Source organism: Rhinichthys klamathensis, unplaced genomic scaffold (genome assembly GCF_029890125.1).
Source record: "Rhinichthys klamathensis goyatoka isolate OS25496 unplaced genomic scaffold, OSU_Roscu_1.1 h1tg000513l_1, whole genome shotgun sequence".
Lineage (NCBI taxonomy): Eukaryota > Metazoa > Chordata > Actinopteri > Cypriniformes > Leuciscidae > Rhinichthys > Rhinichthys klamathensis.
The window spans coordinates 276,750-301,553 of record NW_026606993.1 but is presented as its reverse complement, the minus strand read 5'-3'; the positions used below and the strand labels follow the sequence as shown (position 1 = coordinate 301,553).

General features: G+C 40.1%; 1 protein-coding gene across 6 annotated transcripts in view; it reads right to left on the bottom strand.

Annotated features, from left to right (window-relative positions):
- Positions 1–358: 358 nt before the first annotated feature.
- Positions 359–24,804, bottom strand: part of tead3a (TEA domain family member 3 a) — a 37,432-nt gene continuing 12,986 nt past the window's right edge. The window contains exons 3-14 of one of the 6 annotated variants that reach the window (XM_056238257.1): positions 10,256–10,320; positions 9,584–9,646; positions 9,403–9,465; positions 7,828–7,839; positions 6,192–6,320; positions 6,064–6,107; positions 5,915–5,979; positions 5,703–5,839; positions 4,572–4,745; positions 4,288–4,431; positions 4,021–4,173; positions 359–1,436 (exon numbers count right to left, since the gene is read on the bottom strand). In XM_056238257.1, the coding sequence (XP_056094232.1) occupies positions 1,323–1,436; positions 4,021–4,173; positions 4,288–4,431; positions 4,572–4,745; positions 5,703–5,839; positions 5,915–5,979; positions 6,064–6,107; positions 6,192–6,320; positions 7,828–7,839; positions 9,403–9,465; positions 9,584–9,646; positions 10,256–10,320 (1,163 nt within the window). In that variant the 3' untranslated portion in view covers positions 359–1,322. The remainder of the gene's footprint in view (positions 1,437–4,020; positions 4,174–4,287; positions 4,432–4,571; positions 4,746–5,702; positions 5,840–5,914; positions 5,980–6,063; positions 6,108–6,191; positions 6,321–7,827; positions 7,840–9,402; positions 9,466–9,583; positions 9,647–10,255; positions 10,321–24,804) is intronic. The other 5 variants (XM_056238259.1, XM_056238261.1, XM_056238260.1 and 2 more) reach the window with 5 other exon arrangements.

Sequence of the window (24,804 nt, the reverse complement as noted above, 5' to 3'; positions counted from 1 at the left end):
AAAAAATCAGAATTAAAAAATGTCCCGCAATTCTGACTTTTTCTCGCAAAAGCGAGTCTATATCTCACAATTAACACTTTTTTTCTAGCAATTGCAAGTTATGATAATTCTGACTTTTTTTTCCTCACAATTGTGAATTTACATGCCGCAATTCAGACTTTTTTCTCACAAATGCTAGTTTATATCTCACAATTCCGAATTTTCCATTTTTTTCTCACAAATGTGAGATTATATCTCACAATTCTGACTTTTTCTCGCAAAAACGAGTCTACATCTCACCATTCAGACTTTTTCTTATCACAATTCTAACTTTTTTCTCGCGAGCAATTTGCATGCGGCAATTCAGACTTTTTTCAAAAAGATTTGAGTATATCTCACAATTCAGACTTTTCCATTTTTTTCTCGCAATTGTGAGATCACAATTCAGACTTTTTTCTCACAATTGAGTATATATTCCTTAATTCAGACATTTTCCTCGAAATTGTGTTATAGCACAATTCTGACTTTATATCTCGTAATTCTGACTTTTTATCTCAGAATTGTGAGAGAAAATGTTGCAATTACCTTTTTTTTTCATGGCATAAACAAGCTTCCATTTTCTAAACCAAAACGCCACAGTAAAAATGCTCCAAACGCACTTCGTGTAACACCAGGAGGTAGATATAACTCACACATTTGCACTTTCCAAGAAAATCAAGCCAAATCGAGAGCAAAACTCGCAAAAGTGTGTAACATTCATGTAACTTGCGCTTTCCATCTCAACAAACATTCAGTGTCTTTTCCTATACAAAAAATATTCCTATTTACAAGACTTTCTCATCCTTCTGGGCACAATCTGAACCCCGATCAAAGGTCAGAGGTAGCAGGCTTCTGTGTCTAAACCAAAGATTGTGAAAAAAGGACAGTCAGAACAAACATGCTATCACAAAGTTCCTGATTAGAGAAAGACTTGTATTAACCAGCATTCCTTTCCTATTCGCTTACGATCACTTTTAAAAAGACCTTTGTGCCTTCAGAGTCTAGTACCATAAACATGACAAGGGTCATAATCAGAATTAACCAACCACAGATTTCCAAAACCTCTCCTTCTCACAAAACCAGTAAGCAAAAAGAAAGAAATAGAATTATCCCTGAAAGTACATTTTCTTTTCCTTTTAAGGAACACGACTAAATATACAACACAACCTAGTGCAGAGGATCCTGGTTTGTGTTTTGTCCATGATTGTGTTTATGAGCTTCAGGTTTTTCTAACTTTCTTTTCCTCTTTTTGTTCGTACGTATCCGATGACCAGCGTCTGGAGGTGTTTGGGCACGGCGGTCAGTCAGTCCTTGACGAGTCTGTAAACGTGATACTGTGCTCCGTGGTCACTTGTAGACACCTCAAACACAAACGCAATGCAAAGCAAAGTCTCTTGTGTGTCTCTGTTTGTGACAACCTGGGGAGGAGAAAAACACTTTAGGGGAAACTGTAGTAGAAGACTATATAGTAACACTAACTTTAAAGAAAGCATGACATACGCTTGGAAATACGTTTTTACTGTATTACAACCATAATGATTAATTACTTTCATTGGATTCAGTTTTTTTCTGATTTGCATTATTAAATCAATACTGTACACATACAACTCACCGTTAATAATGTTTTTGAAGTCAAATTCGGTGCCTTATTTAAATTTGAATTGAAGTAGCAAGTATAAAATATATAATGTAAAACAAATTATTTCATTTTGAAAGTAAGAAAAAAATTAGACAAACATCATTATATACAAAAATTCTAATTGATTCAAATTTTTTTTTTCAGCTCAGTGTTATAGGCACTAGGAAAAAAGCCCTGCAATCTCCATGCTCAACTGTTTCTGAAACGGGGACTACCGCATTAGACCAGTCTGAGCCACAGCTACAGGACAGCCCAGAGCCCCTAAGAGCAGAGCTAACAGGGCAGACTATAGACATCGCCTCAGATGATTCCATAGTACTACATCTGGCAGCTGAACCAGGTGATCAGTGTATCAGTCGCTCACAGCAACTCTACATATACTCCTACCAGACCTGAATACAAGCCTAAGGGAGAATTCATCAGCTTCCAAGAATATCCAGATTAATGAAATGGAGAGGCAACAGAGAATGCGTCGCTAACTGCTATACAAACTATTCCACAAAGCTTTGCTCCGACCTTCGAGTAACCTGGGGATGGGGATCAATCAACCCAATTAAAGGGAGCATAATCCTGCTTCAATACCCAATATGATCATTTGCGGAAGACAAAAAGTGAGAGAGTGAAGTTTCCATACTCAATCTCAGATGTCTAGCTCTACTCATCTAAAAGGCAACCTAAGTGAAGGGAGCATATAATTAAGCATCCTGTTCCTTAAAGACTAGAAGAGGACTCAGGAGAGAGCAGTCTGCTCTACCCTCACTCCTCCTGAAGGAGAAATAGCAATAAGGAGAAATATGGCTCTCAATAGATCTGGCGAGGGAGCACTGAGAGTGCCTATGGCAGCACTACAGTCTCATTCTCTCCATCGCCGATCATCAAAGAACCTACTCAACTCCTGCTACCTCCATCAGCCGGAGGGAGCCACAGAGAAAGAGGGACGCTCAAGCTGATAACAACCACTTCTTTCTCTGAAGTTCACTATTACTGAAAGACTTTTACCACCGAACCCCGAGGGAAGCGCTCTACTTGTTAGTCAGGTCTTCAAGGGAAATGAGCCAACGTATTCCCATCAAGCTACTTCCCCCAGTGTAAACTGAAAGGGGCTACTAAGAGAGAGGGCGCCGTAGCACCTCTCTCAACTACTTTCTGCCAAGTGGCCCTCACTGGCTGATGGTTGGCCATTCCTACAGTTCTAGCAAGGAGGTGTAGATGCAAATATACCTCTGGCCAAAGTGCTCTGTCATTCCATTACTCCTTGCAAACCATTAGGAAACACCACATTCTGCCTAACAACCCTTCTGTTAAAAGTGAACGGGTTGCATCATCTCACTGTGACCAACAGCTTCAGCGGCCTTCGGCAGACCTTATGTCAGAGGGCATGCTGAACAACAGCCCTACTCTGGACCAGATAAGTAAGCTGATCGCCTCATCTCACCGTGACTTAACACTCTCACTTAACGTTAGTCCATTCTCTGGACTTAAGCTCCAGAGGAGCATACGAACAACAGCATTGCTCTGGACCAGATAAAATAGCAGATCACATCATCTCACCACGACTCCATGCTCTTGCTCTGTGCCTCAGCCCCTGCAAAAGCAGGATGTTAGCATTAAGCAGGGTCCTCCTAGAGAAGCAAGCAGACATAATCTGTGTCTGCTGTAATCTCCAAGCCCAGAAACCTAGAGAGTGTGACAGAGATGAATAAAGCACTCTATACCTCGTTACCTCCTTCATTGGAAAACACCTGCAGGTCCATGAAGGCAGTCCCCAACACCACACCCTGGCAGCGCTGCCGAGTGGAGAATGGGTGGGTTCCATGGGGTGCAGAGCCCCACTAGCCTAACCCGTGAGGTGCAGACACTTGACTGACATCCCCAAAGAAAAGAGCCAGGCGAGAGAAGAGCTCCCTCACTGCCTCCTCCCTTTGAGAGAGAATCAAGCAAGAACAGAGCTTTATACTGCGAATGCATCGCTATGAGAGCGTCCAACTCCCTCGAAAGCCAAACGCGCACCAATCAAACACTCGAATCTATCCCTCGAGAGAATATCAGGCAAGAACAGAGCTCTTATCTTCACACGCACATTCAAACAAAGCGGCTTCCTGAAGACAACAAAGCTTTTGGCATGTAATACAAGCCTTTTGTACGCTCAGGTTCTCCATGTAACGTCATTGGACTGCTGTCAGCAAATAGATTGGTGTAAATTCACAGGGGGGCGTGATGCAGTGCCGAGTTCCATCGCCAAAGCACAACCAAAACAATGTTCTTCCACAAAATGCATGGAGTTATTTTCTAACTGCTAGAGGGCCAAAAGTTACAGTGTTCCTTTAAATTGAGAATTATGTCCTGTTTTCTCATTCGCTTACCTGCAGTATAGTGAAGTTCTCCAGGACACTGTTCATCATATATTTCTCTGGCAGGTGCTTGAGTTTATGGATGAAGTTGATCATGTATTCACACATGGGTGAGCGATGGATCCGGTAAACGTACCTCCCGCCCTCCACACGAGCGTACTCTGTCTAGGGGTCAAAAAGGCAAACTATAGATGCTGATTTGATTTCTTTGAAACCACTACCATCTACAGTATATTCCAAAAACACAGCTGCCTAATTATGAATAAATGGTGAACTCACTTCAACTTTCTCTACCACCTGCTTCCCAAAAGAACAGACTTTAGTGGACACCGTGATGGTCATGTTTTCAGCACTGCTGTACTGACTGCTGACCCCATAGAACGAGCCCGCGCCATCCTGAACGTTACTATTGTTCAGATCAGCCTGAAACAGATTACAGAAAAATCACTTATCTCCGCTATATAAAGAGATGAAGGTAAGACATATCAATTTACAAACTAATAACATACACTAGGTTTTCAGCATTGTCAATTTTCTAAGAACAGATTAGCAGAATAACTCACCCAGAACTTGACCAGAAAGAAGGCGTTCTGAGGGCCTTTCTCATACAGCTCCTTCAGCCCTCCCTTCTTCTCTGGAAACTTGTCGTAGATCTGACGGATGTCCACGGCCTCCAGAAGAGGGTCCGAGTACGAGGGGTTTGTCTGGGCGATGTGGACAAACAGGTGCTTGCTGTACTGTGGATTAAGAGGTGAAGAAGTAACATTTAATGCGCTTTGAAACGAATGCATGGAACATCGCCATTCCTGAAACACATTATGTATGTTTTTGTCTTGTAAGGGCGGGTTCACACAGAATGCATTTTTGCTGTTAAAAACTAAAGACGCAGGGCAGTGGAAGGAAAACAAGTGCAAGGTCTAAACTGAAGTGTTTTTTAAAAGTTGAACTTCTTTTAACTTGAACGCCCTGTTTTTAGAAACGCCCTGTTTTTAGAAACACCCTGTTTGCGTTTTTTCACAAATGTTTTGCGTTCCCCCGAGAAAATGTGCGTCCCTTAGCAAAAACGTTTGCATTCCACCAAGAAACTTTACGTTTTGCGAGCGAATGCAAAGTTTCTCGGGGGAACGCAAAACATTTGAGAAAGAACGCAAAAGCACTGACTTTTTATTTATCCTCTCATATTTTTTTCCACCAACATGTCACTTTAGGGGCTCTGTGCAAAATGACTAAAACAAGCTAAAATTAAAATAAAAAGCTTAAAATAAAAGCCAAATCAAAATATTGAAAATACAATACACTGCAAAAAAAAAAAAAGATTGTAATTTTTACTGTAAAATGCAACCGTAAAAATCTGTTGATTGGTTACACAATAAGTTATCTTACTATATATGGAGAAAAACCGTAATAGATCTCTAACCTTACATTTTGTAAAGTAATAACTAACCTTACATTCAGTAAATACTGTTAAATGTACCATTTTTGGAGGACAAATCATCTTATAATTTACTGTGAAAAGCTGTATACTGAAATTCCTAAAGTGTCCTTAAGTGACACTTCACATTTGACGGTTTTCCATTTTAATAAATGTATCTTAATTCCTTTTCGACGTTTCACTGCATCTTGGTATTGACGCTATGGAGAACGCCCTCATCTTGACCGGTGTCTCCAATATTCTCAGCAAAACGCTCACTCACAGTGTCAGGATCTCTCTGGACCTCCATGAAGGCCGAGTACTCCAGCATGCGGAGTTTACCGGAGGCGATGGTCCGGTCCTGCCACACAGGCATGGCAGTGCTGGTTGGGGGGAGGGAGCTGGGCAACTGCTCATAACCTGTGGAGAAAACATGCTGGTTTAGGCCCGGGTGGGTCAGTCTGAGTTCAGATATAATCCCAGCACCGCTCTTACTTGATATGGGCGTAGGCAGTGGAGGCTGAAGGCTGGAGTACGGGTTCGGTGCAAAGGGCTTGATGCTAAAAAGACACAGAGAAAGGTCAGCAGGCTCTCACAACAACACTGTTGATTAGATCAGGAATCAGTTTTGTAGAGATACTCACTCCTGAGAAGGTCCAGGCTGTCCTGGGATGGGTCCGGGCCAAAACTACACAACAAAACAGAGAACAATGGAAGTTTGAGGGTTAAGTTAGAGAACTAAGGGTGACTGGTGCTTGGACTCTGAACTGACCCTGGCTGGAGGAGGGTAGGGGTGCTGAGGAAGAGGAGGCATCTGACTCTTCATCACACTGGCAGAAACGATCTGAGCGGAGGACAGAGCGGCCATGTTCTGCAGGGCTTTGTCTTTGGAAGCCTGATCCTGAGAAAGACGCAACAAGGGATTCATTTAAAAAAAAATGATCAGAAATTACCCAGGATTGAAAGGAACTTCAGAACTTTCAGAAGACCACTTCTAAGATGCATTTTACTGTTGGAATGTGTTTTAATAGTAATAAATTATTCTCATACACAGACACAATATTATATTATATTATATACTTGAATGAACAGTAATAATAACAATAATAAAGTGTATTATTAATGCGAAATATGAATAATAGCTTACTTTACTAGTATATGATAATATGCAATCTTATGAAAACAGACTTCAGGGATATGTACACTACAGATCAAAAGTTTGGGGTCAGTAAGGTTTTTTTTTTTTTTAAAGAAAAATTAATATTTTATTCATCAAGAATGCATTCAGTTGATCAAAAGTGCAGTAAAGGCTTGTATAATCTTACAAAAGATTTCTATATCAAATATTTGTTTTATTTATCAAACAGTCCTGAAAAAAGGGATCATGTTTCCACAAAAATATGAAGCAGCACAACTGTTTTCAACATTGATAATAATAATAATAATAATGTTAATAATAATAATAAAATGTTTCTTGAGCATCAAATAATCAAATGATTTCTGAAGGATCATGTGACTGAAGATTGGAGTAATGATGCTGAAAATTCACAGGAATAATTTACATTTTTAAATATATCACAATAGAAAACAGTTATTTTATTTTGTAATAATATTTTACAATATTATACTGTATTAAAATGTATTTGACTTAAAAATGCAGCCTTGGTGAGCAAAAGAGGCTTCTTTCAAAAATCAAAATACAACAAAAAAAAAATCTTCCCAACCGTAAACCTTTGAATTGTAATTTTAGTGCAAGAGCTACATGCTAAATGGTTTAGACAAACATGCAAAAATCATGCTTATAAGGGCACATGTGATGCATGATATTGTGCTTGCATTTGAATCCAGCCACCAAAACAAAATACATTATTACACACGATAACAGCACAGAGCGCTTGAACAGCTTAAACATTCAGTCGAGAGAAAGAAGACAAAGAATTAGACAAAATGAAGGCGACAGAAGTCTATCCCAACCAGGAAATAAAGTGATAAATAAACTAGATGAAGTGTTCAAATGTAAACAATTTTTTTCAATTTCTTTTAAATATCTTCTAAGAGTTATCTAAGAGTTAAGTCCATGACTGAGTTTTGTACACATAGGTACATAGAAGAGAATAACAAAAAAAGATAATTAGTGTAATAAACCCTGACATAAAAAGACAGAATAAAACTCTCAAAATAATTTGTTCTGAGTTTGCAGGAATAAAAAGAACCTAATATTTAAGTCAAAAATGAAATGGAAAACGGCAATAGTGGTAGCTAAATTCATCCTGTGAGACGGGCGACACTGGCAGCCAAAGCATCGAGCTGCACAAACTGAAGCTCAAACCAGAGAAAGCTGAGCGTCTGCAGGCGTCGGTGCGCATAAAGCTCACAGGCAAAGCAGACTTACAAAACAGTTCACTTACCAAGTTCATGGCCTAAAAATTGAAAGGAAGAGAAACTGTTAAAAAAAAAAAAACCCCGCTGCGGAGACAAACAGATCAGATAACACACTGATCAAATGACTCTGACTGCAGGTATGCCGAGAGGCCTGCGCTTTCTCTTCTGACACTGTGTGTTCAGATACCGCAGAATAGTGCTCTCTTCAACTGCTCCGCTCATTGCCCATTTCACCCACTGTTGGAACAAAGTGAACCAATGACTTCCTCAAAGAACAAACACAGTTCTCCATTTCACGTCTTTGAGGAGGTCATGTGTTTACTTCCCCTACAACCAGACTCGGCTGAAAAAAGACGAATTATTAACCATGCGGAAAATCGGAATATGCTTGTTTATATTATGTCTATTCATGTATCAAATAAGGATGTTTATAGAACAATGTTAAATACACCAATAAGTATTGTGCAGTATGTAATGTGTCAACAAAAAGGATTTCTGCTGAAAAAAATGTTTTGGACATTATAGAATGGATAGATACATTAATTAATAAATGAATCGATCAATGAATGGTGGGAATAATAAAACATTTCTGCTGGAAATTTCATTGGTCAATCAATCAATCAATCAATCAATCAATCAATACATACATATGGGTGATGGTGTGTGAAAACAAAGCTAAACTAAAAGAGACAACAACCATCACATGGTGGTTTGCTGGTCTATGCTGATTTTGTTCGTTTTTTTGGTTGACTTGCATTTTTTATGCAAATTGACTTTATATATTATATATTCTGACTTTTGTATAATGAAAATGATACAAGCAGAAGCCATTAATCAAAACAAAACAAGCAGTGCTACACCAAATTTAAATTTGGATAGTGCAATGCTTCAATAAATGTAAGCCCTGAAACGGAGTATACATTTAAATCACAGGGGAAACAAGTAGAGATGAGTAGAGGTTTGAGTTATGAAGGTCAAGATAATTTAGAGTATAGGAGCAAAAAAATGTAAAATCAATAATAATGATTGGTTCAATCAGGCATTGCATGCACAGCAGCACGTCCTGATGTTGCAGAGTTAGATGCTGGAACAACATTTCTGTCCGAAAACTTAATCCTAACCCTATCCTCACCTCTAAACCTAACCCTACCCATAACTTACCCCTAAAATCAAAGGGAAATGATGGTGATTAGCGCTGAACACTGGTTGTAAGCCTAAACTTGACATAAACTATAAACCTCAAATCTGATTGGTTGATTGGAATGTTGTTCCAGGAGCAACAAAGATGTTGCGCTTGGTGGAATCAGGTTCTAATACATAGCAACACAACTAAGTGATGCAATATTCAGTCAGCCACCAGAGGAAGCCATTACTCTGAAAGCATACTGGTCAATTCCATCATTCCATCCAATGTATTTGTTTCAATGAATGCATGCGTGCAACAAAAGTTACCTGCATGCTCAAGTCATCATAAATTGTGATAACATTGAGGGCGTGTTACAGATAAGAAGGTTGGGTGGTGATATAAGGAAAACCCAAAGCACTCTGAACACAGTTAACAGCAGAGGCCAGAGCAGAGCAGACTGCAGTGAAGCGCATACCTTCAGCTTAGACTGAATCTCGCGAGATTTTCTCCGCGCAAGAACCTGCAGATGGCTAGACACCTGCAGGAAGGAAGTCAGAGGAGGGAGAAAGGAAGGCAGGGAAAAAAAGAAAAGAGAAGAGAGACATTGAACAGACAGTGAGTAAAAAAGAAGCCACCAGGTGGCGCCACAGCCATACCTTAATGCCGGTTTGATATTCCCGCATTTTCTTCCTGGCTAACACCTGTATGTGACTAGACACCTGAGGCAAAACAGGGCCACAGACATTTGATATCATCCAACATATACTTAACAACAATAGTTTCTATTTATAGTGGGATATTAAAGTTGCACTATGTAATTTGTCCCGGTTGCATGCTTAAATAACTGAATAGAATTTTGCCAAACATGTTTAAATGTAACTCACATGAGTCATATTTAATAATAATAATAAAAAAAAAAAATTGTGTGACAAACACACGTGAACAATGTGATGGTAAAAAAAATCTCACAAATGCCACAAGAACTTCCAGCATCCACACCAATAGGTGGCAGTATGGAGTTTGCTGTTATTTCAATCAGCTAAACAAAAATTCTTACAAAAAATTATTTTTATAATATCAAATTTAAGTACTATCACGAACAAGGTGCAGGGAGACACTGCAGTTTAATCAAAACAAAAATAAGAAAAATACATTGTCTAAAGCTACTGCAATCAAGTTGTACTATGAACAAGCCAAAAAAAAAAAAGACTGAATTAATGACTGTATCAATTACAGGTATCATGATGTACGGTAATTAAACCAGAATATGGTCATAACCTTTGTTGTACTCATTCAAACAAGTGGTACTAGAAACACTATCACATTACCTGTTTCCGTGTGCGGGTTTTCCCTGTCCGCAGCTTTATGTACCTTGCTATCAACTCATTACGACCTGGAAAAGAATCAATAAGAAACACAATATTAGCAAAAATGTAGTAAAATTAATCATATTATTAATTATGTAACTGAACAGATATGAACATTTAGAACACAATAAAGTGCATAAAAAATGTTAAGAAATAGCTTTTGGCTGGAAGAGCACTGCACTACCACCACAAGGTCATGGGTTCGAATCCCAGGGAAAACATTAACTAACAAATGTACCGTGTAGATTAATGCAATGCAAGTCACTTTGGATAAAAGCGACTCCATAAAATATTTTTCTCTTCACATATGTAATTTAACACTTTTAAATTAAGCTGGTGGGAACGAAGACTCCTTTACACAGAAACGCACATGGAATGCAGCAATGCCTCCACCAGCAATATCACAGTAGGGTGTAAAGCCTCCTATGAGACCATTAGTTTATTAATAGACCATTGAAAGACAAGGCTTGTGACAGATGAGTCAGGTGATATGGGTGGTGACTTGGCAAAAAAAATAGGGCCACCATGTGTCAGGGCCTTGACCAATCAAGCTGCTCTGAGTGGACAAATGTTTTCATACAAAGAGCTATTTATTAAATGAGTACAATAATAAATCTGTCTGTGTAATGGCATTAAAATAATGATATGAGAAAAGGGACAGGAAACAAGGAAGATAAATTGAGGTAAAGCGATAAAGAGGATTTCATCACAGTTTATAAAGGGTTGACCTTGTGAACAGCTGTGCAAAGTTTCAACTGTGAATCTTTCTTGACACCCCTACCCTCCTCCCACTGGCATCCCACTCACTGACAGCCGGACCACCTGGACCCAACACGGGAAACCCTGCTCCCTAACCGCAAGCCATATAACACCAGGGACTCATATACTAGCATGTCACCAGCAAACAACATGTTTGAACATTGTGAATGTGCAAACAAATAGAGAGATTTGTGATAAGTCAACCCAAATATAAATTGAGTATCCTGTTCCTCTACATGGGACAGAAGAATTCAGGGAAAAGATCCATTTTTTGTGGTAATAGACTGATACATATATATATATATATATATACACTCACCGGCCACTTTATTAGGTACCCCATGCTAGTAACGGGTTGGACCCCCTTTTGCCTTCAGAACTGCCTCAATTCTTCGTGGCATAGATTCAACAAGGTGCTGGAAGCATTCCTCAGGGAGTTTGGTCCATATTGACATGATGGCATCACACAGTTGCCGCAGATTTGTCGGCTGCACATCCATGATGCGAATCTCCCGTTCCACCACATCCCAAAGATGCTCTATTGGGTTGAGATCTGGTGACTGTGGAGGCCATTTTAGTACAGTGAACTCATTGTCATGTTCAAGATACCAATTTGAAATGATTAGAGCTTTGTGACATGGTGGAAGTAGCCATCAGAGGATGGGTACATGGTGGCCATAAAGGGATGGACATGGTCAGAAACAATGCTCAGGTAGGCCGTGGCATTTAAACGATGCCCAATTGGCACTAAGGGGCCTAAAGTGTGCCAGGAAAACATCCCCCACACCATTACACCACCACCACCAGCCTGCACAGTGGTAACAAGGCATGATGGATCCATGTTCTCATTCTGTTTACGCCAAATTCTGACTCTAACATCTGAATGTCTCAACAGAAATCGAGACTCATCAGACCAGGCAACATTTTTCCAGTCTTCAACTGTTCAATTTTGGTGAGCTCTTGCAAATTGTAGCCTCTTTTTCCTATTTGTAGTGGAGATGAGTGGTACCCGGTGGAGTCTTCTGCTGTTGTAGCCCATCCGCCTCAAGGTTGTGCGTGTTGTGGCTTCACAAATGCTTTGCTGCATACCTCGGTTGTAACGAGTGGATATTTCAGTCACTGTTGCCCTTCTATCAGCTCGAACCAGTCTGGCCATTCTCCTCTGACCTCTGGCATCAACAAGGCATTTCCGCCCACAGAACTGCCGCTCACTGGATGTTTTTTCTTTTTCGGACCATTCTCTGTAAACCCTAGAGATGGTTGTGCGTGAAAATCCCAGTAGATTAGCAGTTTCTGAAATACTCAGACCAGCCCTTCTGGCACCAACAATCATGCCACGTTCAAAGTCACTCAAATCAACTTTTTCCCCCATACTGATGCTCGGTTTGAACTGCAGGAGATTGTCTTGACCATGTCTACATGCCTAAATGCACTGAGTTGCCGCCATGTGATTGGCTGCTTAGAAATTAAGTGTTAACGAGCAGTTGGACAGGTGTACCTAATAAAGTGGCCGGTGAGTGTATATATATATATATATATATATATATATATATATATATATATATTAGCCACCACTAGTGGCACTAACAATAATCACAAAGATTTGAAATGAAGTTTTAAACAATCTCCTCTTTTCATTGGTCATATAGAATGGATAGTCCCACCCCAAACACATGCCACCGGTTTAGCCAATGTTGTTAGAACGGGCCAAGGCGGGACTCTCAATAAATAGACCTTTATATATTTTTGGGATCTTTCACACTGGCAGTTTAGTTCAAAACAGAAACATGAAAAATTGGTAATGTGAAAGCAGTCATTTGGACACATGAGCGCAACGGGCTACCGAACCTGAGACTACCTGATCTGAGTTTGGTTGCACTGGAACTGTGGCGAGATTCACGTAAATGTGAAAGCAACTCCGACTCGGGCATGCACTTGTTCGGGAAGTAAAACAACATGTGCATGCATTTTAGCCGATGACGTGTAGCCAAAACACAAGTAGGGGATGACAATAGTGATGAGTTACCGAGGATATGAGCGAGAGTGAGCATACAGTGTGATCATGCAGAGTAAGTGCAATGAATCAAACGAATGGTTCACAGTTAGCTTTCTCCTCTAAAGAGTCCAGTTGCAAGCAGCAGAAAGCCGCCTTCAATGCAACGCACACAAGTGTCATTCACTCTGTGACACAAGTGTTGTACTGCATATAATAGCACCAAATTAATAACAAATCCCACTATATTGACCCGAGTTCTGTTTTCTATCATGCACCGTGCACGTTTGTTATGGCGTAAGATTAACGCATATGCACCAGGGTTCGATACAATCAATTGTGTGTGAAACCCTTAATGGGTAAACTTAATGCTAACCCCCCCGTAATTTCTGCATTAAGGGGGTGTCCCCCATAGTGGAAACCCCCTTAATGCAGAAATTACACACATCATGCATATACCAGCAGCTTTCTACATATCAGCCTCGACTATTTAAATACCAATATAGGTTGTACAGTTGTTCTTTAAAAGTTTGATTGGAGTAAGTGTGTGATGCCAAGATGATACCAGAGATGTCCAGTGTTTTGTCACACCAACCAGAACAAATTAGAGCCTCTCCAGTTTAATTTAATTATCTATTACTGATGAAATGACAACACAAGCGAATGTCAAAGAGGATTAGCCAGTCAGACAGCCGGAGTAAAAGAGAATCACCCAGACAGTGATAAACAGAACATGTGTAAAAGAGATGGCAAACATCTTCAGTTCCAGACACACAGAGGAGACTCTGATAGATAGAGACTCTGGCTCGTACCCAGCAGCCTTGAACTCCTAAACCACAGCCAAAAGCTTTCAAAGGGCACCTAACCACCCCCCAGCCCACAAATAGCGTGTTTACGACCCTAAACGAAATGCTGCACTTCCTGGGAGGCTTGGAGAGGAAGAAAGACAGATACGACTGGGAGTCTGTAGAAGGGAGTGAGGAAGAAGTCAGCAGATAGACAAATGCATAGAGATGAAAGGAGGACATGACCAGGGAGAAGCAGAAAGAAATCTAGGATGTAAATCAGAAACACAGAAGCCTCTAGCTTCACAACGCATGTGCAGTCATCTATGAAGGCCACTTGATAGGTTTATACAAGTCCTTTGCCCAAAGTGACTTAACAATCGCATTGGAGAAACTAGAGGCTCGTTACTACAGGTGTCATAATGTGCTTTGCTTAAGGACAAGATGGTAATACTCATGGGTACCTTTGTGGAACCCAACCTTGCAACCTTACTATTACTACCAAAGATCTTCAATGACCCTGTTCTGAATGGCACACTTGATAGACTTGCTGTCTTAAGGTTTTTGTGGCCATAAGTTCTTAAGTTCTTCTTAAAACAAAGATTTTCAGTGTAGGGGAGGAGTTGCTTCCTACTTTTGGAGTGGTGGCCTAGAAATTAACGTACTTCAAAGTACTTCAGACACATTGACGCTTCATGGTCATGTGGGACATTCAGGTATGAATCCAGCCTTCATTGTGTCTCTATCCCTTTCCCCTTAACTTCCTGCACAAAAATACAAATTTGCTTCCGACTGAAGTCTACCAGGCAATGCTTACAGACAAGAGCACCTAACCCTCCAACACAGGACCATTTACAACTGCCTTTAAGTACAAAAGAGCAACTCTTTCAGTCTCATTGAGAGCTAAAATTGATTACCTGCCTCTTTGGTGGGAAAATTAAAGGCTGACAGTTTCACTGAAAAAGTGCTGAGTACAACAATATATAAACTTCCACTTCATATCAATGTCTGCATAAATACTCCCGCAGAACTGACTGAGGTTGAGCCAAAGGAAAGTGCTGATTTGCTCCCAGATTCCTCTAAAGTACGTCCAGGAAAAGCAGGATGAAATAAAACCTGCTTCGCACACATTTATCCCCCCAAAAAAGCTCCCCTTAATGGCTCTGGCCTATCATCCTTTCCTGAAATCAGAAAGAACAACTTGCGCTGCAGCTGGGATAAGTATGTCAGATGGATCGCCATGGCAAGTGAAAGGTGTTTGCATATGTTTTTGTACCATATTGTCAAGCATGTGAAGGTGAAGGTCTTGTTGACACAATTTAGAAGTGCTAAACTAATTGCAAGACTTCTTGGACTTGTCCTGTGGGTCACTTGGCAAGAAGCCTGTCGAAAAAAATCAGTGAGGATGATGATTAGCACCTTACCTCTTCTATTTACCCTCTCTTTCAAAGATAATTTTTCACCTTGACAGTTTCCTCCCAAAGTTCACCCTGGTTAACCCTCCATCCCACCAGATGTGTATGTTTATTGACGAAAACCACCTGCGTTTTAATAACTCTCCCACCACCCACCTGTTTTTTTCCCCCCCGCAGTAAAAGACTGGAAACTGCCAATCAGAGGAAAAACCAAACCAAACCAATGGCATATCAAAAACAGGTGCCATACCATCCAAATTACACTCTCACAGAACTGTCGCCAGTCTACTGGCATCTTAAACTGACACCTACCGTCACTAATGCAGCATTTGCAAATAAATTTGAGATACATTTTCAGTTATCAATGCCATTATAAAACAACCCTAGGCATGATTTATTTATTCCGCAATTGAACGTGTCTGACAATAGGAGGGACTGACATCAAGTAAGCAGTGTTCAGATGCTCGTATAATCTTAACATGGCAGCCAGCATGAGAGGTGAGTCGCCCCATGTAACCTAAAATATATTTTCTTGGCCATGACTGGATACTTCATCTTATGGAAGAGTTCATACTACTAATACTTTTATAATGCATATGTGGGGGCAGTCATGACCTAATGGCAAAAAAAAAAAAAAAAAAAAAACTTTATTTACAAAATATTCATCTCTAACTTGCATTCACGAGAGCACCAAGACACATGCTTGTTGTGTGGACGCGAGACTAGGCATTGTTACGTGAACACGCGTTGGAGATATTTTGTAAATAAAGTGGTAAATTATGTTTTTTTGTGAAAACAAAGCACTCGCGTAGCTTAAAAAATTGAGGTTCAACCACTGGAGTCACATGGATTCCTTTCATGAAGTCTTGCCTATCTTTCTTGGGCTTGAAAGTGGTAGTTGCGAAGGCTGTCAATGGACTGTCCTAAAACTCTCAGATTTCATTAAAAATATCTTCATTTGTGTTCCTAAGATGAATCAATGTCTTATGCCTGCTTACAGACTTTGCGATTTCGGCAATCACACTGTACGCACTGATCTAATAAACTTTGTTACGACATCTATGTAGACTGTACGATGATGACACCTATTAAATCGTAGGCTACGACAGCCCAAAATCGTACCGGGCATTACGGATTTGGAACAACATGAGGTTGAGTAATTAATGATACATATTTACACTCTTTCTAGAACTGTATATTGTGGAAGCTTGGATTACCTAATACAGAAACAGGTTCTTGAGGTGAATTCTTGAGATTCAGGGAAAGACATGCAATCATAAGCTCACTCAGTACCAGAAGAAAATATTGAAGTTAAGTAAATAGTCATTAGAAATATGACGTAGATTAGCAATATGACGTAGATAGGAATTTACATGCACACGTAGATAGATATTTCTGGAATATCCTGTCTGAACCACTGGAAATCCTGTAGAACATGTTTCAACTTGTTATGAAACAGATACGGACACACACCTACATTTTCACAACATGCAAGTTGGAGCAGGAGGCAACTGGACAGTTGGTCCATCTCCACTGAGAGAGATTAAAAGGTCGAAAACATTTTCAAAAGATACCATCTCAAAATATCACTTCAGGCTAGCAATTATCTAAAGTAGAGAACACCTGAATAACACAGTTCCTGCAGCATTAAGTCTCTCTTACTTAAATGAAACCCTTCAAACCCTTTAAAACACAGACGGACAGTGTCCACACCCTTATATTTGACAAACCCTGAGGAGCAAACCTCCTACTGACACTTCAGTTCTCAACCTCTGCTCCTCCCCAGTTCGCAGTAGTCTGTCCCATTATGTTCGTTGTTTTCCTCTGTACTTTCCTTCATTTAACTCTTTGCCTCTTTTTGTCATACTGATTAAAGGGATACTTCAGTACTTCCCTGAGACGAGAGATTTATGTATTTTTTGTCTGGAAAAAATCCTCCGATGACGCAAAAATCGTCATTTTGCATCATCGGAGGATTTTTTGGCCAGAGGCTAAAGACTACAGCCAGTATTAGGGGCTGTCCCGCATGTTCTTAACCCGCCCATAGAGGGTGGGATTTCACTCACAGAATGTACACATAGTGTCAGACATCATTTTTTGAAGCTAAGCTAGCAGGCTCTTGTTCTGTGGAGAAAGCTGAGTAGTAGGGGTTACCATCCTCTTTTTCCCGGACATGTCCAGCCGTCGATGTCCGGGATTCAGCTTTTGCTTTCTCCAGTCGCCATTCATTGTTTACATGCACACTTTTTGTTTCAATCTAACTGAATTCATTCTAATTGGAGCATCTGAATGTAGTGTTTACATGAATGCTAAACAAGTGATCGGTTGATGTGCGTTTTAACATTGCTAAGAAAATTCCCGCTCCTCCGTGAGAGATACGAGACCGGTGCGTCTCACAGGTGTCGCTCATGGGTAATCACGCCACCGGCCTCGCGCCGTTCTCCCGCGGCCCTCACTCGTCCTGCTCGCCACAGTAGACATAATGAATGGCGACTGTAGAACGCAAAAGCCGAATCCCGGACATTTTGGGCGATCTCGAAACACATTTTCGGGCAGATTCATCACGGAGACTCACTAGTAGCCTGGACTTGTTGCTTAACTACTGCGCTCTGTTACCGGTAGGCGTGGCCTCCTAGGGCAGCGAAGCAAGTGCATTCTGGGAGTTGTTGTCTTTCATCCACATAAGCCAAAAATACATTTTCTGGCTTTTCTCAGTCTAGAAAGCTCAAAATTCAAAAATAATTTCACATTTCTTCTACATAAATGACCCATTTTGGTAACACTTTATTTTAAGGTGCTTGTAATAAGCAGTAATTAACAGTTAATAAGACACTTTTAAGACCTTATAAGATGCATATAAGATGCATATAAGCATTAACTACTTCATATAAGGGTTAATTAAAGGTCCAGGCCCTGAAGAGATCAGGGAAACTACTCCCTCTTGGAAAGGTAAATTTTTAAGGGACTGGGAGTTTGTGTTACCATTTATGTTTGTTCGGCTGTTCTAAAAGTGCAATGTATTGATAATTGAGAAATTTATTATTTAATTTATTTATTATAATTAGTTAATGCTTATATGCATCTTATATGTATCTTATAAGGTCTTATAAGTGTCTTATTAACTGTTAATTACTGCTTATTACAAGCACCTTAAAATAAAGTGTTACCCCCATTTTAAATACACATTCATCTTTCCAAAGGTGAAGTATCCCTTTAAGAGTAACAATTTTGGACCCTTTGGTCACACTTAACTCTTTCTCAGGCATAGTTTTATTTTTAATTTGCCAGCGCAACCATTTTTGATCATGTTCACAAACATTTCATGACCCTCAGAATATTTTTTTGTATGAATATGTAAACATTCAATATATCAAAAGACATAAAAGAGCCTCTGCTTTAAAAAAAAAAAAAAAAAAGCTGAAGAAAATCACATTTTGATCAAAGACTTCATCCAGATCGGGTTTCAGAACAATGTTCAAAACATATTTTATGATGTCACAATCATGTTGCATTGTGGTCTATGAATCTGCCTGCAGTTAACATATGAGTAGACTCGCTCCCTCTGACAAAATTGAGGGGTCGAGGGTCTGTCCAAATAATCTACCCATGTCCACTTGGCAAAGTTGAACGCACTTCAAATTGGTGCCGGGGATTCCACCAAGATCAAATGCTTAGGGAAGTTCGCGAGTCTAAAAGTGGAGTTAAATGTAGCCCTGGGCTGTGTCCGAAAACGCCCCCTATACCCAACATGGCACTAATTGAGGGGGTATCCATTTGCATTGATGTGCGTAACCATAGTGGACGTTATCGAGTGCACTCATTCAATCCCACAATGCACTGCGATAACGAGTATACAACCGATGTTCACTCAACGTCTAGTGAATACCCATAATGCATCTCTCCAGAAGATGTCGACCCGCAGCTGAATCATCCATCCATCTTCCAAACCGCTGGTCCAATGTGACTACAGCGTAATATCATACAGGTATACATTTATTTTTAATTGATCATTTAATTAAGGTTTATACATGCTAGTTTCCATGACAGTTTAAGATCAATCTTTTAATTACTACTGGAGTTGCCCGTTTGCTAAGTTTCAAATAACTATTAAAAAGTGAAAACATGGTTTGCCGTAAAATCGTGTCGATGGCGGCAAAGGGTTTTGTCATACATGACGGAAAATTTGATCGATGGCGTGGAAAGAGTTAAAATGTATAAAGTAAAGAGGGAGAAAGGGATGAGTAAATGTCACAAGCCAGACTCAAACCAGCATCATGCACTTGAGTATCACGGCACAATATTCACTAACTGGTGCCTCAAGGTCCAGACATTTACACCAATCTCTTGCAAATTAGCTCATTTATCTCAGCAGCAGTTCTCAGTGAAATCTCCTCAGAAGATCCATCACATCTGGGAAGCTTGAGCAACTGAGATGATGTCATGCGCCCTCTCTGAGATGGTCCTAATTCAAAACTTCATGTGGAAACACAACCGTTACTATCAACAAGTTCAATAAAAAGCTACCAACATAAAAGGACGCATAATGATGAACAGAGCCACAAATTAGCCTAATTCAGAAAAGACCTTGAGATCATTTGCTAAGCGTTAGCATTGATATTTTATTACTCAAACCCAACAGCTTTGACACACTGGCAATAAACTAAAATGATTGCAGGTTGAGACTTTTAAAAAAGAAACCTGGCAAGACATCACAGGTGCAGGATTACAAATCAAGCTCATTATAGCAGCCAGGTCCTGGATGGGAAGATCAGATTGTTTAGCAGTCTTCCCACGGTGCAATGAAAGTGAACTTTTTTAGAAGAGCTGCTTTTTGCTAGAAGACAGCAGGAGTTTTGCAGTGAGTAATGAAGCTCTGAGGAACATTAATGGCCACTAAATGCTAGGGATCAGGACAAAATAAAACTCGATCCTTCAGTTCCAACGTCATACAGTGTCAGACAAAATATTTATAATCCAAAAAATAGTGAGCTGCTTACACAGATAAAAATAAAAGCTTCAAACCTATCTGCTAGTGTAGTCATTAACGATGGCGATTTTCATTTTTAGCACATTTAATACAGAATTTAAAACAGATTTTAAACTGATAGTCTTTCAATTTAAGAAAAATGGACCTAAAATATTGATGACTCATGCTGCGGTTTTGTCCAATCAAATGCTCTCTCCCAGATAGCAAATTACATCTGGCCCAATTGTGGCCCACATCTCCCACTTACTTCTGGCTCACATACCGCTTGGAATGACGGCGATGACCCAACCTGAGTGTGGCTGGCAATAGCATACATATCCCTTTCTCGGACCAGTCACGTTACTCCTGTCAGGACCCTGATGTCAATCTCCAAAAACGAACAGCGTCTCCTGAGATGCCCCCCTCTCTCTACCACCCCCAGAGCCTCATCTGGGCCAACTATGGCACAGAGCCATATTTGCAGTAGTTGGCCCAGATGAGGCCCGGATATGTATGCTATATGGGCTAGAATGAGAATTAGCCTATCTTCGCTTAACTACAGAAAACAAGGTTTATTTCAGCTCTACTTCTAAAATATTATTTATTAACAATTTATGAGCCCTCAGCGTCTAAGGAGACCCTGTTCATAGTCTTTAAATCAAAATACCTTCCCCTCCCTCTTGCAGGGACATCTCTTCTCTAATGATATGAGGGCGGGGCAACCTGTCACTCACATGAGATCAACCAATAGCAAACCACAACCAATCAACCAATTCCACATGGACAAAATTAAGTCTAGCCCTACATTTTTCTTGTACAATAGGGAAGACTGTCGTATCTTCCATTTCATGCTGACTTTTAAGCATTTGAACGCTTAGATCCAACTATTTTCTCAATCGTATGTTAGTGTGTTTATTTGAGTCTCACGTTTCATCCAGAGGTTTACATTTATTGACTAAACACCATATCTGGTGAAACTTCGGAAATTGTCTATAGCAAACTCTGTGCACACAAAAACCAAATCCACAAAGTCACTAGGCCAGTTCTCTTCTGCCTGCATCAGATAGCCGGGCTATTTTAGTGCTGTCTAGTCAAAGTATACATTGCGGCCAATGAACTTGTGTGCACTGGGGGTGGTAGAGAGAGGGGGCATATCAGGAGACGCTGTTCGCTTTTGGAGATTGACATCAGGGTCTTGGCAGGAGTAACGTAACTGGTCCGAGAAAGGGTTGTTTGTAAAAGAGAGTGGAAGGGGATGATCTTGTCGTACGGAGAGAAGAGAGAGGGCCCAAGGGCCTCCGCGGGGTAACGTAAGCGGACACACAGAGTGAACGGATCCTGACAGCCCATGCTACCACAAAAGGACAAAATGCATGGCTGTTGAAACAAACCTTCCTCATCTGTTGCGAGGGGGATTAGAGCTTGTGTGACAGACGTGGGTGGAGCATTACAGCCGAGGACAAGGCCACGGAGTTGTGGAATGTGTGTCCCCTTCAAGCCAAGGGGAAAAAAGAAAAGAATGTGGGCCGGTCTCCATAAGCCTTTTCTACAGAGAGGGTCAAAGGTCAAAACACCCCAAAGCCAACAGAGCTCATTTGTGCCAGCAATCATATATTAAATCCTGATGCGTTCCACAGTCAGTTAACAAAAGGATTAGGGGTAAAGCTTCGTTTATCGATGTTACATAGTCTAATCCTAGCCCAGTTCTTACTAATTACTGAGTATTCGTGCTAATGATTTGTAATATCACAAACGTGGCAAAAGTATTATCTCAAGGTGCGGTAATTGCTCGACACATTTTCGCAGCCAAACGTGAATATCGCATGAGTGCAAAATATTTTCCCACACTGATTTTGCAAATGGGTTTAATTTGGTTGCACAAGTTTGTTGCGTTGGGCAACAAAATGCTGAATGGTTTGCAAGTGACTTCATACTTCACAACACTACTGTAAATCATCATCCGCTACACTGCATTGACAATAAACAATGTCCTTTCTAGCTCATGCAAAATTGCTGGATTTTTGTGACCGCAGCTTTAGAGTATCTGCTCGTATAGACAATATCAATTTACCAGCTTTACACCAATAGTGAAAACACAAATCGAAGTGAATTGCTCTATAAAAAAAAAATAATACAATGGTTTCTGACCCAAAAACTATTCACAATGATTGCAACGCATATTTCAGTTGGGCTCTGCAAAAAACAAACTGTAGTGAATCACACTCTCATCATTGGCTTAAAGGCTACATTTTAGAACCTAGAACTCTACATGTTATAATACATCATTTCTAATTAAAAAATTAATATTTAACTGATAATGTTTGGTTTCTCTAACTATAGCTGGCCTGTAAACAGTTACAAACTGACCTGCTTTTAGAAAAGCTATGCTTGGTAGAAGCCAGACACACCTCGGTAGATATGCAGTCATTTATACACTATAAAACCCAAACAATGAATTAACTCCTTTAAATGATCAAGTATTTTTAATAGTTGATGAGACTGAAATGGATCAAGTCTGTTTATTGTCACGTCTGAATCATACAGCCAGTAATGAAAAAAATGTCACGCTTGAGTCAGGAGGCTGACTCATGCTTTACTGAGAATGCTGACTTAAATGGGAGACACAGCATTCCTGTCAGTGGATCCCGTGTGGGAACGGGGAAATCTGGAGGTGGGGAGTGTCATAAGTTCACCCTCTGATTCACTTCAATAAAACTCCTACAACATGACTTGGCCCTGTTTGTCCTTACCTTGTTTCACTACATTTTTCCCAACAATAGCACTGCTGCAATAAATAGCTGATCCGTTTCTAATGCTTTGCCTGCAAAGTGTTCTGAGCACAAAGCAAGCAAGTGACTCTCGCTGGGGGGCAGGGACGTGCACAGGGGGGTTGCTCAGGTTGCCCGGGCAACTGCCCATATGCCCTTCTCACTCAAGTTGCCCTTCCGAGAAAAAAATTCAATCGTACAATGGATGCAGAATTTCACGTAGGCCTAGATTTAAAAAAAATCGCAAAGCCTCATTTACTTCCATTCGGGCACCGAAAGTGAAAGTCAGTATGAAGGGCAAACGCTGCACGCGACCATAGACTGCACGCGACCGGCGTAGGGCCACGCAAATTACTTAAGGCCACGCCTCCATCTCGTGTCATAGTCATAGCGCGCCGTCAAATGTGTAGCTACAACATCCACGACAAAATGAAGCGAAACTATCCTTCTGGTCACGAAAAGAGGAAGAAGAAAAAAACAATGAGAGTGAATTGCGGGAACAACAATCAGGTAAACTTGTGTTCTCTCCTCTCTAAGTTTGATGTCAGCAAAGTTTGATGTTTTTCGGTCTTGCTAACCTAGCTGGGCAGGCAGTGCATCTCTTGCATCACTTTGTGGCTGACAAAAGTGAGAGTAAAATACAATTATTTATTACGTTTGATTTTGATAAACGACAAAGTGCAACGGTGTTTGTTTACTGCAGCTCGGAAAACATAACCGCGTCGCGTATGTTATCGTGCGTTCATAATGCGCGTTGCCGAAATGAAACTCGCATTTTTCAAGCAGAAATATGTGGAGACCAGACATACTGTACAATACATGCACGTGAATGATGGCACTCCCAATCAAAGTACACATTATACTTTTAAAACAAGACACTGATTATCTAGTCTCAGTGTAGTTAAAAACTCTAAACAACTGCACTAATTATGCAAGATGGAAAGCAATGTATTGACAATTTGACATTGATTGATATTGATTTATAGGCTATATTGAATTAAAAATGTTGATTAGCTGGACATACTGGTCAAAATGGATGCACATCCCTCAGTAAATAATAACCATAAATCAAGAATTGCTTCAACATGCATAATACAAAATTAAAAAAATCATACTGATGCCGAAAATGCCCAGGCTGTAGAAAGAACCAAAGTTAATCCCAAAAGCCAAAGCTCAGGGTTATAATTTATTATTTTCTTCTTATTTATGTTTACGTTAATATTCACTTACTTAATAATATTCACTTATCTTAACATTCTATAGAAAATACTCTATTCAATAAATACTGTGTGTTTGAACCTCATTCTGTTCTATATTGTTGTACTAATTCTTTGACTGTTTTGTTTAAAGAAGGGAGGATTGTATGGGAGCGCTGAAGTGTCAGGTGTGACTGTGGCAATGGCAAATGGTTTACATAGCTCACGACATCACGGGTCAGGTAGAGGGCCCCTTAGCAGAATTTTGCTTAGGGCCCCAGGGAGGTCAGGATCGGCACTGGGTGTAGCAGTCGATTCTGTTCCTTACCGGAATTCCTGTTCCCTTTTCGCAATCATACTACAAATCATGCGTAGTTGCCCAGATGAGCAAAAAGCACAATTGATTGTACGGGAAGCCAACAGGTTAAAAAAGGATTGTGTTTTTTCCGAAATCTAAGCGTTTTTTTTTTTTTATTAGAAGCGAGTTTTTCCCCATCTGTCAAGAATTCAATCCAGATTATTAATTTTAAAAAAAAATTTAAAAAATTTAAAAACAATAAACAATAATATGAGGAACTCTTTTTCTCATGTGTATTTTGGTGACATTTAACATATTGTTAATACATTT